This window comes from Zalophus californianus, chromosome 5, assembly GCF_009762305.2.
Source record: "Zalophus californianus isolate mZalCal1 chromosome 5, mZalCal1.pri.v2, whole genome shotgun sequence".
In the NCBI taxonomy this organism is placed as follows: Eukaryota; Metazoa; Chordata; class Mammalia; order Carnivora; family Otariidae; genus Zalophus; species Zalophus californianus.
This window is the reverse complement of record NC_045599.1, coordinates 147159110-147173374: the sequence shown is the minus strand read 5'-3', so window position 1 is coordinate 147173374 and position 14265 is coordinate 147159110. Positions and strand designations below refer to the sequence as shown.

The window sequence follows — 14265 nt, the reverse complement described above, 5'->3', positions numbered from 1 at the left end:
GTAATACTAAGCGAGTGTTTTTTCATTAAAATCTTGTTAGGTGGGTATATCACTCAAATTTTCCTGAAAAATCTGTTCTAAAACTGAACAAGACTGACACACATATTATGAAGCATTTTGGGAAAATTGATAGTAAAAAAGAAATAGTTAAAAGAGTAGAGAGTATTTGATGTAAGCGAAAGAAAAGCGCTCTCTGGAATCTAGCAGTTGTGATCAACTTGGGACATCAGCTTTGGTCTCCGACATGACACAGCCAATCCCACTTCCCACACTCGTCACACACAGAACACTGAGCTGTTTATCTGACCCTCCCGGTGGATCTCAGTCATCGTGAAATTTGTCTTTTAACAAACATACTGTCTTTCTGGAGAGGCCAAGTCTGCCCCCAGGATGAAGCCCTCCAAGGAAGGCAGTTTTGTTCTCAGGGATCAAAACTGGGACAAAGAAGACACAGGGAACATCAGTGACTCAACATGAGCCCCTCACAGCTCAGGGATGCTGAAGGGATTGCTGTGAGTGAGGACCAGAAAACGCTGCATCCAAGTGCCCAAGAAAAGAATCCCTGGTCACTTCATTCAGGAGAAAGCCTGCACTTCTGGCATTCTATGTTTTCTACTCTACAAAACAGAGGTAATGGGAGGTCCACAGTCTCCTCTCCTCCCTGGCCAATCAGAGAAAAATGAAGACACAATTACTCTTTGCCCAACTCATGTTTCTTCAAGGGAAACCCTTCTGTGGATGAGTAGACGAGGGTTTAATGGGCAGAATCAGAAAACACAGGAGAATATGAAGAGTTGTCAGTTATACTTGAAGAATGCACAAGGGGTCAAGTAATACATCTTAACTCCGACACAAAACTTTAGAGGACAGTAAGTCCAAAGAAAACATTTATATTACTCTGACTCCTTATAATTCACCCAACTTAACAGTTTAGCCATGAGTGAGTCATGAGGCTTAAATGCCAATGCCAGAGAATTCTCCTTTGAGAGCACAGCCAAGCCCAAGGGAAGAATTCTGGCTGTCAGCGGAGCAGTTATGGTAAGGGTGGCATCCACCTTGAATTTGGATTCCCTGGTGCCCCTCCCCAACCTGGTGACAGCACCAAGGAGGGTAAGCACTTGGCTCTCCCCACACCTGGTCCTGTTCAATCTCCCTTCATCAGCTGCCTGAATCTCAGCCTCTCTTGGATGGATAAATACATGACACAATGAGGGACTTGGGACAGGGAATTACTGAATATCCACTGAGAGATGCTCCCGCCAACTGAATGGAGGCTTTTTGACAGAACGCGGTCAGGGCAGAGTCTCACAAACTGCCAGAAAATGTATTTGCCAGACAGACCAAAACCAGGTACATAATATAATACAAGGAGCAGAGTCTGGTCCTGTACCTGTCAGATAAAGTGAAGTGGTTTAAAGGCAGAAAAGCAAATTCTTGACCGGTCCAGACTGATTGGTCCAGAGGCAACATGAAGTGTATCTTGGCAAAGAAGGCAAAGCACATATACAAGAGCTATTTGACTTTTTCCTCTTTTCTCTCTTCTCCTTTCTCTTTCTCTCCTTCCTTCCTTCCTTCTTTCTTTTCTTATGTTTGATTTTTATATAATTCTATTTGGGACACAGAGAAATTGTGAAACTCAGCCTTCAACAGAGTGTGCAAGGAGGGAAGAAATACCGTTCACCAGCAATGCCGACTCAGCAGGATGTACATGAGCTGGCTATACCACTGAAGCAGGAAGGGAAAGGAACCATCTTCTACCAAATTCTTTTTATGTGCTAGACCCAGTATGTACTCTGACTTTGTGCTTCCAGTAACATACTGAGTGGTTTGCTTATAATCACATACCAAGTAAAAGCTTATCTAGGATCCATCTGAATCCAAAGCTCATGATCTTTCCATATGCAAGCAGTTTTGCAGAATCATTAATTCATTGGATTATGCTGCAAATAAAAATCTTAAGGGAAGGCTGGTGGATAAAAGCCAAGGTGCTGCCGGCCAGGATAACTCAGGAGCAAGGATCTGGAGCTGAGAACACCACTGCAGCCCAAGCTTACCCATGGAGTTCTCCACGCAGCTTTAAACCAGGGAGTGCAAATGCAGGAAGCCTGTGCAATAGACACTAAATAGTGAAACTTCACATTGTGAGCTCTCTGGTTGTGTCTCTGCTATCTCAAACTCAACTGAGGTACAAAAGGTTGGTAATGACACTGATTATCTGACTTTATCCAAGGGACTAGAACACAGATTGCCACTTAGGAAACAGAAACATGCTCTCTGAGGAAACTGAACAGAAAGGGGAACCCCAAACTGTTGGCTGGCTAATGCATCACCAAGGAAAGCTGAGAGCCTCTACTAGTAGATTTGACCTATGGAATATTTTTAGTGCACTGGCTTGTTCTTAGAAATTGTGCTCTCCATGGCTACGGTAATATGATTACATTAAAGTATTTGACCAAGGGGGGCGCCTGGGTGACTTAGTTAAGTGTCCAACTCTTGGTTTTGGCTAAGGTCAGGATCTCAGGGTGTTGGGATTGAGCCCTGTGTCAGGCTCCACGCTCGGCAGGGAGTTTGCTTGAGGTTTCTCTCCCTCTGTCCCTCCTCCCGCTCACTCTCTTGCTCTCTCTCTTAAATAAATAAATCATTAAAAAAAAATATTTGATCAAGAAAGAGAAGAAAAAAAATGTACTCATAATCCCATGGTTGCAGAAGCAGCCCATGGCATCCCTACAAGATGCTGTTCACATACGTTCCTTGCTTTTACAGTGTACGTGAATCAAAATATATGTTTATATCATTGCCAAAGATGGATCTGCCGTGAAGCTAAGGAAGCTTAAACTTCTTTACTTCATGAGATTTGTGAAGGAGCTGAGATTGATCTTAGTCATTTTGTACTCAAAATTTTGATATTCTTTTCCTTAGCAAGACCCCATACCAAACTGTATAAGCTTCAGACCGCACAAAATCTGCATTTCTCCCTATTACAGAAAAAAACAGTAGTATGATTTATGTTTCTTAAATTACTAGTCGAGTTCATGTATGTTCATCTTCTAACCTATCACATTTCAACTGTTCATTTTCCAACCTACCCAGGACCTGGAGGTATTAACTTGTGATTTCACTAAAAAATGGTATTTCAGCCAAGCACTCTTACAGTGTGCTTTTCATAGTAGTAATTAGATGTTGGTGAATGTAATTTGTCTTTTCCTCCTATTTTTTAAAATTATAATGATGGCATACACATACTGCTGTTCTGCTTTTTGCTTTTTTCAGTCACTATCATATCATGCACGTCTTCGTAGTCATCATTTATTGCCTTCAGAATAACCCACAGAATGAATACTCTGTTATATGTTATAATATGTTATTTAACCTGGTGATTAATTCCCTTACTATTAGAAATTTAATATTGGGACACTGGTCGTGATTCAAATATAGCTTGAAAAATAATTGGACAGGGATGTCAGGCTGGAAGATTAGGTCCTAGTACAGTATAGGATCAGATTTTAATGATAAATTGATTTTCGGACAAAGTCTAAGGTAACTCTAAGGTCCTTTGGCTCAAACCCACAATAGATATTCAGGAGATTTTATTTATGCCAGAATTACTCATTAGACTCTGAGCCCCATGAAGACAGGGTCAGGGATGCCTCATCCGTCATCCTACACTCAGGGGCTCGCTTTGTGCTTGGCACATATTAAGATCAATAAATATATTATGAATGAATTAACTAAGGAAAAGTCACAGTCTTTAGAAGCTAATCCAAAGTCAATGCAAATCAAAACTCAAGACATTGAGATTTGGAAAATATCAAATTCATTTCGAAGGGAGAATATTTACTTTGTAAACTGAGTATACATCAAAATTCCTTCCAAATGTTTATGTGATTCATAACTGAATGGCTAAAGTTGTCTTGCTGGAAGCTGGAAGACCTTATGGGAATCCTGTGATTTCTCTCTATACATTGCATTTCTCCCACCAGGCAGATGCTGTCTGTATACGATATTTAATTAATAAAGGTGCCGACATATTAACTCCACGTTTTGAAACTTTGCTCTTTCAAGCGATAAATGTTCTGCAGTAACCTAACCTCCATACTAATTTTCTTAATGAGTGCTAATTTCTTTAACTAAATGGCATTATTACAAACTAAATGCACTAAGACTGGCTAGGCACCCATTGACAAATGGAGCCAGTCTCTTTCTTAACGGTTCCATCTTTCCCTCCAGTTTTATAAAGCAAAACTTAAAAGACACGTCTCTTCTGTTTTATACGTAGACTATGATTCTTCCAGATTCCAGCTTTTCTTCTCTCCCCAATTAGTTCTTATAATAAAGCAAAAATGAAACAGCAAACACCTAAAGCCCAGGGCCATTAGATCCTTTAGCTACACTTTTCTGTAAAGAAGAGTTTTACTGGTTTGTGAAAATTTAGGTTTACTTTATAGATCATGAAGTAAAATAGCAGAGAGAGGAAAGGTAGTGTCCATTTGTAAATCTGATAAATGTTTATTGACCCTGTCTTGGGCTGGGCACCATGCTGGAGGTTGCAAAGACCTGGAAAGACAACGCCCAGATTTTGGCTCATGGTCTGATGGGCTGAATGAAATGTGGCCTGGCAAGCAGTGCTCAGAATTCTAGTTTCTGTTCTAGGCCTAACGATTCTCAGGACATTCTCTCTCCGATTCACACCAATCCCTCATCTATACAATGTTGACTCTGTAACTCAAGAAGTTTACCTTTCCTCATAACTGTGGCGGCTGTCAAAAAATAAAGAATATGCAAGTGTCTGAAAAGAAGAAAATGCCATGTTATTCAGAAAATAGTAAGGTAGAAAGTTAGTTCATATAATTTAATAACCAAAGTCACACCATAACACCTAATTTTATAAATCAGAGTTTATGATGGCTGGAGGTACCTTCATTTCTTCAAAAGGCATATATGATAAAGTTCGAATTCAGGAGTCAGCAAGGGATAGCCCACGGGCCAAGTCCACACTGCCACCTCAAGTTTTACGGAAATACAATGTAGGGCAATGTTCTGCTCTGGCACCCTGGTGACCTAACCACAGCGGACCTAACTTTGGCAGAATGCTGAGTGATCTCCCTGATCACGGCACACGGGAGGATTCGGAGGAGCTGTTACAGGGCCGCTTCCCTCCCACCGCCCTATGTCCAGAGAGGCTGTCATGAGATCGTTCACATAGCCTCCCAGGTTCTGATGAGGTTGAAGGCCTTCTGCCCCCCACCCTCACCCCACTGTGGTATAGCTACAGGGCCATGAGGCTGGCTCAGTAACAAGGCGCCCTAGTTCTATGCTGCATGGTGATCTGGCCCCTTTGTTTTGGCGTCCTCTTGTGGGACAAGGGGCATGGGTAGCTAACACCTTTCCTGCTCTTATATTTGTTGTCTATAAAAGTAATAGAGGTCTGCACCTAAAAGTGCATTGTTCCTTTGCCTGACGAATCTGTTACCCTTGCCAAGGCATAGCCACACCCATTCATTATGGGTCTGTGGCTGCTCCCATGTTATAAGGCTGGAATGAGTAGCTGCGACAGAGACCGTGTAGCCTGGGAGGCCTAAAACGTCTTCCATCTGGTTCTTTACAGAGGCAGTTGGCTGACCCACTAATCTCATTCCTGCACAATGCCTTCCCATCACTACTTGCCTTTCCTGAGGCTGAGGGGCGTTAACCAGGTGGACCAATTGGAAGGCTACCCTATTTCCTGGGGAAGGGTGATAGGCCAGATCCTGTGATCACTCTTTCCTTCCGGGAGGAGTGAGATGGGGAATCTTTCAGCTGTTGCCAGAGTCTGTTTTCCTTCAAGGGGCAGGTTAGGACTTTACATTCATACTTACATCAGGCAGGAATTAAGGTAGTACAAGTCTTCGCTGCTCTAGCCTTCGCATCCCTGCAGAGACCTTTCCCCACTTTAAAGGTCTCATGCTGCTTTCGGGGAGTCCTGACCCTGTGCCAGGTGCAGATGATGTGGCCCATGGGATGGCATCCGCTTACCTACCTTCCACGGTCACACACAGTACCCACATCTGGGCCTGTCAAGACGCCCACGTACCTCAAAATTCAGTAAGCGGCAATTCACTTTACGGAACAAATACATATATATGGTAAATAAGTCCTGGAGTACAAAAGGAGATACAAGAAAAGGAAAAGTTTCTCTTGCATTTTACACCCCCAGAGGTAACCATCCATTCTCATGAGTTGGATTTACCATTCACATACTTTTCCCATGCTATTCATGAAAGAGTTATGCCAAAAAAATGCTAAAATTAAAACAAAATCTTTTCAGCCATTTTCTGAGGTCAAACGTGATTAAAATGTATTTTTTAAATATTGTTCTTCCCAAATCACTTTGCGAGGGAAACGGCTATGTCTAGTTAAAAACACAGTGCTGTCTGTCACAAGTTAAGATGTGTGCACAGTGTGAGACACACACACACAAGCACTTTTTTCAGCCTCCCCTGAGGCTCCAGGATCATCTCCAGAAGCGCAGAATAACCAAGAGGGTATGAAACCTCCTTCTGGGGTGTTGGGTGTAGCCTGGGAGCAAGCATAATAAAGAGGAAATAATGGGAAGAGGCCATGGCTAGTCATCAGGGGACACAACCGACTTCTGCCTGTCCTCGGGCTCACCAGCTCCGGCTCTCAGAGACGCACGTGGTCAAGGTCATGGCGCAGCTCATCCCTGCTGCCATCTGACCGCTGAGCTGATGTCCTCACTGTCCCAGGGGCGGCACAGTGAACCAAAGACAAAGCCTGGGCCTTGGGGTCAGAGCTTCAGCCCTGAACCTGGGTTTCACATTGCACGAGGTATGTGACCTTGGGCAGGATCCAAACATCTGAGCCCCCATCTCCTCATCTTAAAATGACCTTGACTTGACCCTCAGGATGTAGTGGTGACAGGAAATCATGGTAAGAACTAGCACAGAGCCCAACATGTAAAAGAAACTCATGGGACTGTATCGACTGTTATCATTTATAAACATCTTAATAGACATCAAACTGTGCACGGCCGTTGAAAAATGGATACTAAAAAAAATTTTTTAAAATGTGAATATGATTGGGAAGGAGACAGGTACTTTAGTTAAGCTCAGTTTCTCTTGTTAAACATTACAAAACTCATTTATAAAATCGATTTTTCTTTTTTCTTTTAAGATTTTACTTATTTATTTGACAGAGAGAGACACAGCGAGAGAGGGAACACAAGCAGGGGGAGTGGGAGAGGGAGAAGCAGGCTTCCCGCGGAGCAGGGAGCCCGATGCGGGGCTCGATCCCAGGACCCTGGGATCATGACCTGAGCCAAAAGGCAGACGCTTAATGACTGAGCCACCCAGGCGCCCTTAAAATCGATTTTTCTAGTAGGGAATGAAATTACTTATATTCTACTATGGAAAGTATATTTAACAAAGAAATTACTGCTCAGTTGTTAATTGTGACCCTGTTCCTTTGAAATTGCTTTTGTCAAAAAAAAAATCTTTCCCCATAATACATCAAAAAAAATCTGGTCATATAGATATTAGTTTCTGAAAAATGGATCCTTTTCTCCAGTTAGTGTTAATGAGGGAGGTTTTCTTGTCTTTCTATAGGAAGGGGATGGCAAAGAAACATAATGGAAAGAATTCACAGAAATGCTTGGGTTTAAGTCTTCAGATTTTCTTTTCTCAAATGGAATACTTGAGAGTCAAACTCAATCTAACCCTTTCTGAGTGTGGGGATGCAGAAGACCACAGTCTCTCAGTTTACAATAAAGTTCTAATCTCTCAAGGCTCTTCTCCGAGCGGCTGGACAAGTAAACAGCAGGGAGATTCAGCTCCCTGGATATAACTGTATAATCTTCGCCTCCCAGGAGCATGATGAAAACAGACAAGTGGCCTCATTCTCCTTGCAGGAAAAACGGGGAACTGGGAATGCCTCCCGGGCTGCCGTGCCTGGTGGCGGCCGGCGCCTGTGACGTCTTCGTTGGGCTCCACATGCAGCCGTGCAGGAGATTAGGTGGGCGCCATGACACCTCGCTTCCCCGACCTGATGCAGGTGTTAGCTTCTCCGGTCACAGTCACAGGACCTGGGCTATTGGAACCCTGACTCAACGTACCATGGAAAGTATCATGGAAAGGATAAACTGCCTCCTGCTTTGCAAGCCACGAACTCTCATTCTGGCCCCAGAAACACCGCACATACAGCACAGGCCTATGTCTTCCTGCGTGTTATCCTGTGTCACGCCCCCCAAAATCCATTACAACTCAGAGCTCGCTGTGCTGTGGTTGGAAGATCGGGGCCCTTCCAGGGGCATTCCAGCTTGTGACACGTTTGTTGGCAAGACCCCGAGTCTCCCTGTCACCTACTAACCATCAGAAACTGGGCAGAATCATTCCTGCACTAAGTCAGTCTTGGAGGGAACACAAATCAGAACAAATTTCAAGCAGCCATCGGTTACCCTTAGGAAAAATGTGTTATGTAAAAGATAGTTGCTGATAAATACCACTCTTTGTTGTTATTGCTCACCATAGCATCACTGTTAGGGAGAAAGTCCCTTACATTATTGCTCAACACCCTAATACCAAAGGAGGCACCATATGATATACTTCATTGTCTAGAATTATCTAGAAAGGAATATTGCAATAATTTTTATTATACATAAAAACCTTCCTTCTACAAGAGAATGCCCACTTTGCAGAGTGCTTTAAATTTTAAACTATACGCATTAGCCCATTTGACTCTACAGCAATTTGCATGTAGTAGACGAAAAGTGAGGTCTAAAATACTTTAGTGACCAGGTCGAGAAATAGCACATGCAGCCTGTCATGTGACTGCCAGTCTCTGAGCCCTGAAGCTTGTGCGATGGAGCACCTTGTTTGAGAAAGAATGACCTGTGAATGGTATCTGTGAGTGATATACCCAAACAGTCCATTTCCATACCAAATCTGCTCTTATGCACCGCCTTGGAGGATGGAGTTACTGAGACCACCGATCCCTAAGAACGTCTGAGATTATGATTTCCCCAAGGGCAATCTTTTGTTGGGGGTCAGAGCACTTAGGCGATATTCTGACATTCAAGTGCTGGTCAAGTTTATAATGTGTACGGTACTTTTCAGTTTCCTGAGCACCTGGGCCTGCGTTTTCCCAAACTGAGCTGTGAAGGCCACTGTGGTCCATGGTGGACACCCCATGGCCAATGAGAATTGGGGAGGGGTGAGGGAAGATGATGGCACTTGGGGTGCCCTGCACCTGCAGGGCTTCCTTGTTCCTCACTCCCCCCAGGCCCACAGGGTCCTGGAGCCTCAGGAGAGAGGCAGTGTCCCAAGAGAGATGGTGCTGAGGACAGTACCGTGAGGACTGTCCCGGAGAGGGGATGCCACATCTCTCCATCTTAGGGGATTAGCTCTGGGCGGAGATGATGCACTTCACATTACTCTCTGCCTGCTCTGCACCTATATTACACATATTCCTATAAAAATAAACTGTACAGATTAATGCAGGAACACCAAATATCAGCATTATTGCTGAGTGTTATCATGCACGGAAGAGTTTAACGCTGACAACTGTTTACAGATGTCATAACATGGTTCCTCCCCTGCAGATCCTGGTGGGTTAGTCCCCAACATGGGAAATGGGTTTGCATCAAAGTCTGCATCCTGGGATGCAGGGCTCACAAGAATGCTAAGGTCCTGATAATGCCATAAACCGCCGGGGCTGCCTTACCTGCGCGTGCGGTAGAACGGGCATCTCTTCAGTGGGACCTTGGCCACGTGCTCCTGCAGGCCCACAAACAGGACACTCTGGCTGTGGAGGATCTGCAGGCTCCTGATGGGCTCCCCCCACCGCTCGGGGAAGAGCTCGATCTCTTCCAGCAAACAGCTGCCGGCAGCCGGAGCCAGGGGTGCCCGCACTTTTTTAATCGTGCCGTAATCTGTGAGGGCAACAGGGAAGAAAGAAAAGGGAAATAAGGTGAGCGGGTCTCTCCAGCCACTCCTCCCCTAAGCAGCCGTGCTTCTCCAGCCTGGCTACACACAGAATCATCTGAGGAGCTTTTAAAAAATGCTGACACCCGAATCCCACCCCAGGCCTGTTCAATGGTCAGTGCTGGAGGTGGGGCAGGTGCCAACATCTGGTATAGGGCTAGCACGTAGCTGGTGACAAGAACCTCTCAGCCACCATGTGCCTCACCCAGTTCCAAGTCCAGACACCCAGAGCTCAGTAAAGCTTCCTGAGGCTCAAAGTAGCCAGCTTGGCTCCATCCCAGGGAAAACATCAGAGGAGAGGAGTCTTCAGGAGACTCTTTTGGATTCTTAGTATCAGAAAGAGGTGCTGACCTTGCCACCCGTCCAGGGCAGACACCGTGGGATGGGCAACCGCAGATATGCAGGACAGCAAAGGATGCACCTTCTCCTTCCTGCCTCAGAAGTTCATCCTTCGCTGTCTCTCTTTCTCCTTTGTCTAGAATGCCTCCTTCCTCTTGCTCTCTAATGCGTGATCTTTGGGATGCCCTTCTCTGTCTCAAAGTCTCAAATTCTTCTCTCCTGCACGAGAGAACATCTGTTCCCAGCCTGGTCTCTTCCTTGCCCTGGGTTTTCTGCCCACCATGTGTTTGTGCTCACTTACTTATAAGCATGGCTATAAGCATGGCCTCTGAACCAGGCATCTCCTCGACCTGGCTGGGGAGAGCACAGAGAAGAGTCCTCTCAGCCCGTGAGAGGCACAGCATGGCCAACGCCACGTGTCAGGGACACAGACCTGAAACACACGCTAATGTCCCCGGTGCACTAGGGCGAGGCCCCTGCTACCAGCCTACAAACCCAGAGCAAGACACCAAACCCACTAGGAGCACCTCCTAAAGCCATCATCAAGCTCCGCTAATCAACCCATCAGGATCCCGAGTTTCAAAACATTATAATTCTCATCCTGTAAATACAGAGAATAAGGCCAAGGAGTTATTCCAAAACCAGAATTAAATCAAGAACCTTTGGCTTCGAGGCTTCCTATCAATCCATAAATCTCAATAAGACTTTGGACAGGAACATGTTTCAGTTTTCCATGCCTAATGGAAGTCCTCGGAGACTCAGAATGTTTCATTTAAAGAGAAAAATACACGTGCAGACATATATGATCCTGAATGTATTTTAAAAAGTATATCTGAACCACATCTCCAGTGAATACTTACTATGCATTGACTTCATAATAATGTATGCAGTACTAGTAAACCATTGCTTAATTTTTATCTTGAGCTACCGGGATAAATGTGTTACTTCTGAGAAAGTTCAAGCATAAACAGATTTATGCTATATGCTGGGAAGATGAAAAATGTAGCACCTGTCTTTGAGGAAAGAGTGTGTCTGAGAAAGAGGGAGAGGGGGGAGGGAGAGAAAGAGAGAGAGAGAGAGAGACAGCCTATACAGCAGGCAGCAGACATTCTAACGAATGAATATCTCACAGATTTAAGTGTGCAAGAAAATTTGTATGTCTTCACTACAAAAGTCAACCTAATTTGGACCTGGTGACCACAGTTCCCAGCTGGTGGGAAATTCAACTTCAGTGACTCGGGGATCTTCGTGCCCTGCAGAGAGCCAAGCGTCAACAAATATGTACAGCACCAAACCATGACAGGGACAAGATGGGAGCTTCAGGGAAGGTGACTTCAGTACGGATGGCTCAGCCACAACACCCTGACAGGAGGTTCCCACCAGCAGATGGAAGCGCCAGCCCTCCTGTGGAGCAGTGCTGCGCACGGAGCCCCTGGCCACCCTTTGGGACACTGTGACAACAGAAGACACAGTCTGAGCCAGAGGACAGGAGGGGGAGCCAGGGACTGCCACCATCCAGTGGGCACCAAGGCTCATATGAGGGGTTAAGTGAGAGACCCTTGTGATGACACAAGGACATTCGAGAGCAATGCAGGGATGGGGGTGGGGGCAGGGCGGGGTCAGAGCAGATGGGAGTCCAGCGGGAAAATCGTCATCTTTGGACACTGTCACACTATATTCATGGGAGATATGAGCTACAGAACAAAATGCTCTTCAACAGTTGAACAAAGACCTTGATGTTTAGTATTTAGATTGCTGAAGAATTGCTAGTCTGAGAAACCTACCCAAATGAATAATAGTTCAACTATTAACATGCTTACAAGCATGTCAAATTGTTGAACTGCAGGGAAAAACAAATTTTAAGAGATGTTTAATGACTTGATTTAAAAGAATAGCCATCATCGGTCAAAACATTTCTCTTTAAGATTTTATTTTATGTATTTGAGAGAGAGAGCACATGAGTAGGGGGAGCAGCAGAGGGAGAGGGAGAAGCAGGCTCCCTGCTGAGCAAGGGAGCCCGACACGGGGCTCGACCCCAGGACCCTGCAATCATGACCTGAGCTGAAGGCAGACGCTTAACGACCGAGCCACCCAGGCGCCCCTGGCCAAAACATTTCAAGCATATTTCTGCACACCATGTATCACTTTCCAGCAGACGGGATTGAACACAACTGCAGGGCTGAGCATTTCAGACAACGGAACTCAGCATGGATTCGTGTGCTTGTCCACCATCTGTGCCTCTGCTGGGACTCCTTCACTCTCGTAGTGTCTGGTCATGAGAGGAGGGTCTCGAAGCTCCCCCTGCCTTTGGCACCAGGACCAGCCCATGTGGACCTGAAGTGGCCTCTGTTTTGGTGAAGCTTTTCCTTCCCCAGCCCGTGCCTAGTTCTCATTCCGAGCTCACACCCTGCTGCCTTGGTGTAGAACACCTTCCTCACCTGGATGCCTCCAGAAGACTCGCTCTACTTCTGTGTCTGAAGTGAGTGTCAGGACCCACACGTGACCACGCCACAGACCTTCTACATGAGATGCCACCGCGGTCCCAAGTCACCCGAGGGCTCCCTCCCACCTCCACCTCTCCGCGCGCCGGTCACAGGGGCACCTGCAGCTCCGAGAGCCCGGGAGGGCCCCAGCCCTGCACATATAGGCTCTCTGCCTGAAGGGGCCACTCCGCCACCTTCCTCTGACTGCGGCCCTAGTGTCCTTGTTCCGACAGCTGGGGGGTCTTCTCTATGCCCCTCTGCACACCCCCAGGCGGACACCTCCTCCTGGGGCGCCTGTGACGCCCAGGTCAGGGCGTCCTTCACCCTTCGTCTTCCACTCCCACTCTCTGCCCTCTCCTGGGAGCACAATTAGGTCTTGTTCTTTCCATCTCCAGGGCTACCTACTTTTCATTTAAAAAAAAAAATTTTTTTTTAAAGATTTTATTTATCTGAGAGAGAGAGAGGGAGCATGCGAGAGCATAAGCGGGGGAGGGGCAGGCGGAGGGAGAGAAGCTGACTCCCTGCAGAGCAGGGAGCCCCACACAGGACTCCATCCCAGGACCCTGGGATCATAACCTGAGCCGAATCCAGATGCTTAACCAACTGAGTCACCCAGGCTTCGTTTCATTTTTTAAGTGAATGACTGAGTATCATAGTTGTGTTCCAAAACTTTTTCTATTGAGGCATGGAACACTGTGTAAGTTTAAGGCCCACCCACCGCGTGCTGATCTGATGCATTTATCCATTGCAACGTGATTACCACTGTAGCACAGCATCAGCTGACACTTCTATCCTGCCACATAATTTTGCTACAAACAGATACATTTTCAACTATGAAATAACCCTGAAATTCCAAGGAAACTATTTCACCTTGGAATACATTAAAACAAAGAAAAAGAAAGCCTGAGTAATCCTGCGTTTCAGAAAAGAGATGGGACAGGTTGAAGGAGCAACATTTCTAAATCCCACAACATTAACATGACACCGCTATTTTAAGCAGTTTAAGCAGGGACTCTAGAATCCCCACCAACCACCACTGGCCTTGTAGGTGGCCAATTGACCTTGTATGCTCCCTCCTGTTACAGTGGAATATTCTCTCCTAGTTACTCGACATATGGTGCAAACACGTGCCCTGGAACAAGAATCTGGCAAAGGCATTCGCCTCTTTCTGTGGCAGAAAGGGAGAGCCTGGCCCATAAAAGAGACGAGTGGGCAAACATTGATTTTGTTCAAAAAACAGTAGGACCCTGGTCAGTCCCAGAGAGCGCTTAATTTTTTGTTGTTGTTTCTGCTTTATAACATTTATCAGAGCTTAATTACTCATTTACTTGTTTTGTGGCTTCTGTGCTTGACCTGAAGCACCATGGGGGGCACACACTATATCAGTCCTGTGCTCTGATATATGCAGAGTGGTCACTGCTATGGGCCTGTGGAGATCAATAAACACACGCTGGGTGAGAGACTCACCG

General features: G+C 45.7%; 1 protein-coding gene across 22 annotated transcripts in view; it reads right to left on the bottom strand.

The window, feature by feature from the left end:
- SEMA5A (semaphorin 5A) overlaps positions 1 to 14265 on the bottom strand; it is a 476158-nt gene that overhangs the window by 100693 nt on the left and 361200 nt on the right. For all 22 annotated transcript variants that reach the window (XR_003522009.2, XR_003522010.2, XR_003522006.2 and 19 more), the window contains one exon: positions 9715 to 9922. Coding sequence is in view for 11 of the 22 variants with exons in the window: in XM_027605227.2 (XP_027461028.1) it covers positions 9715 to 9922 (208 nt within the window). In the remaining 11 variants the exon portion in view is untranslated. The remainder of the gene's footprint in view (positions 1 to 9714; positions 9923 to 14265) is intronic.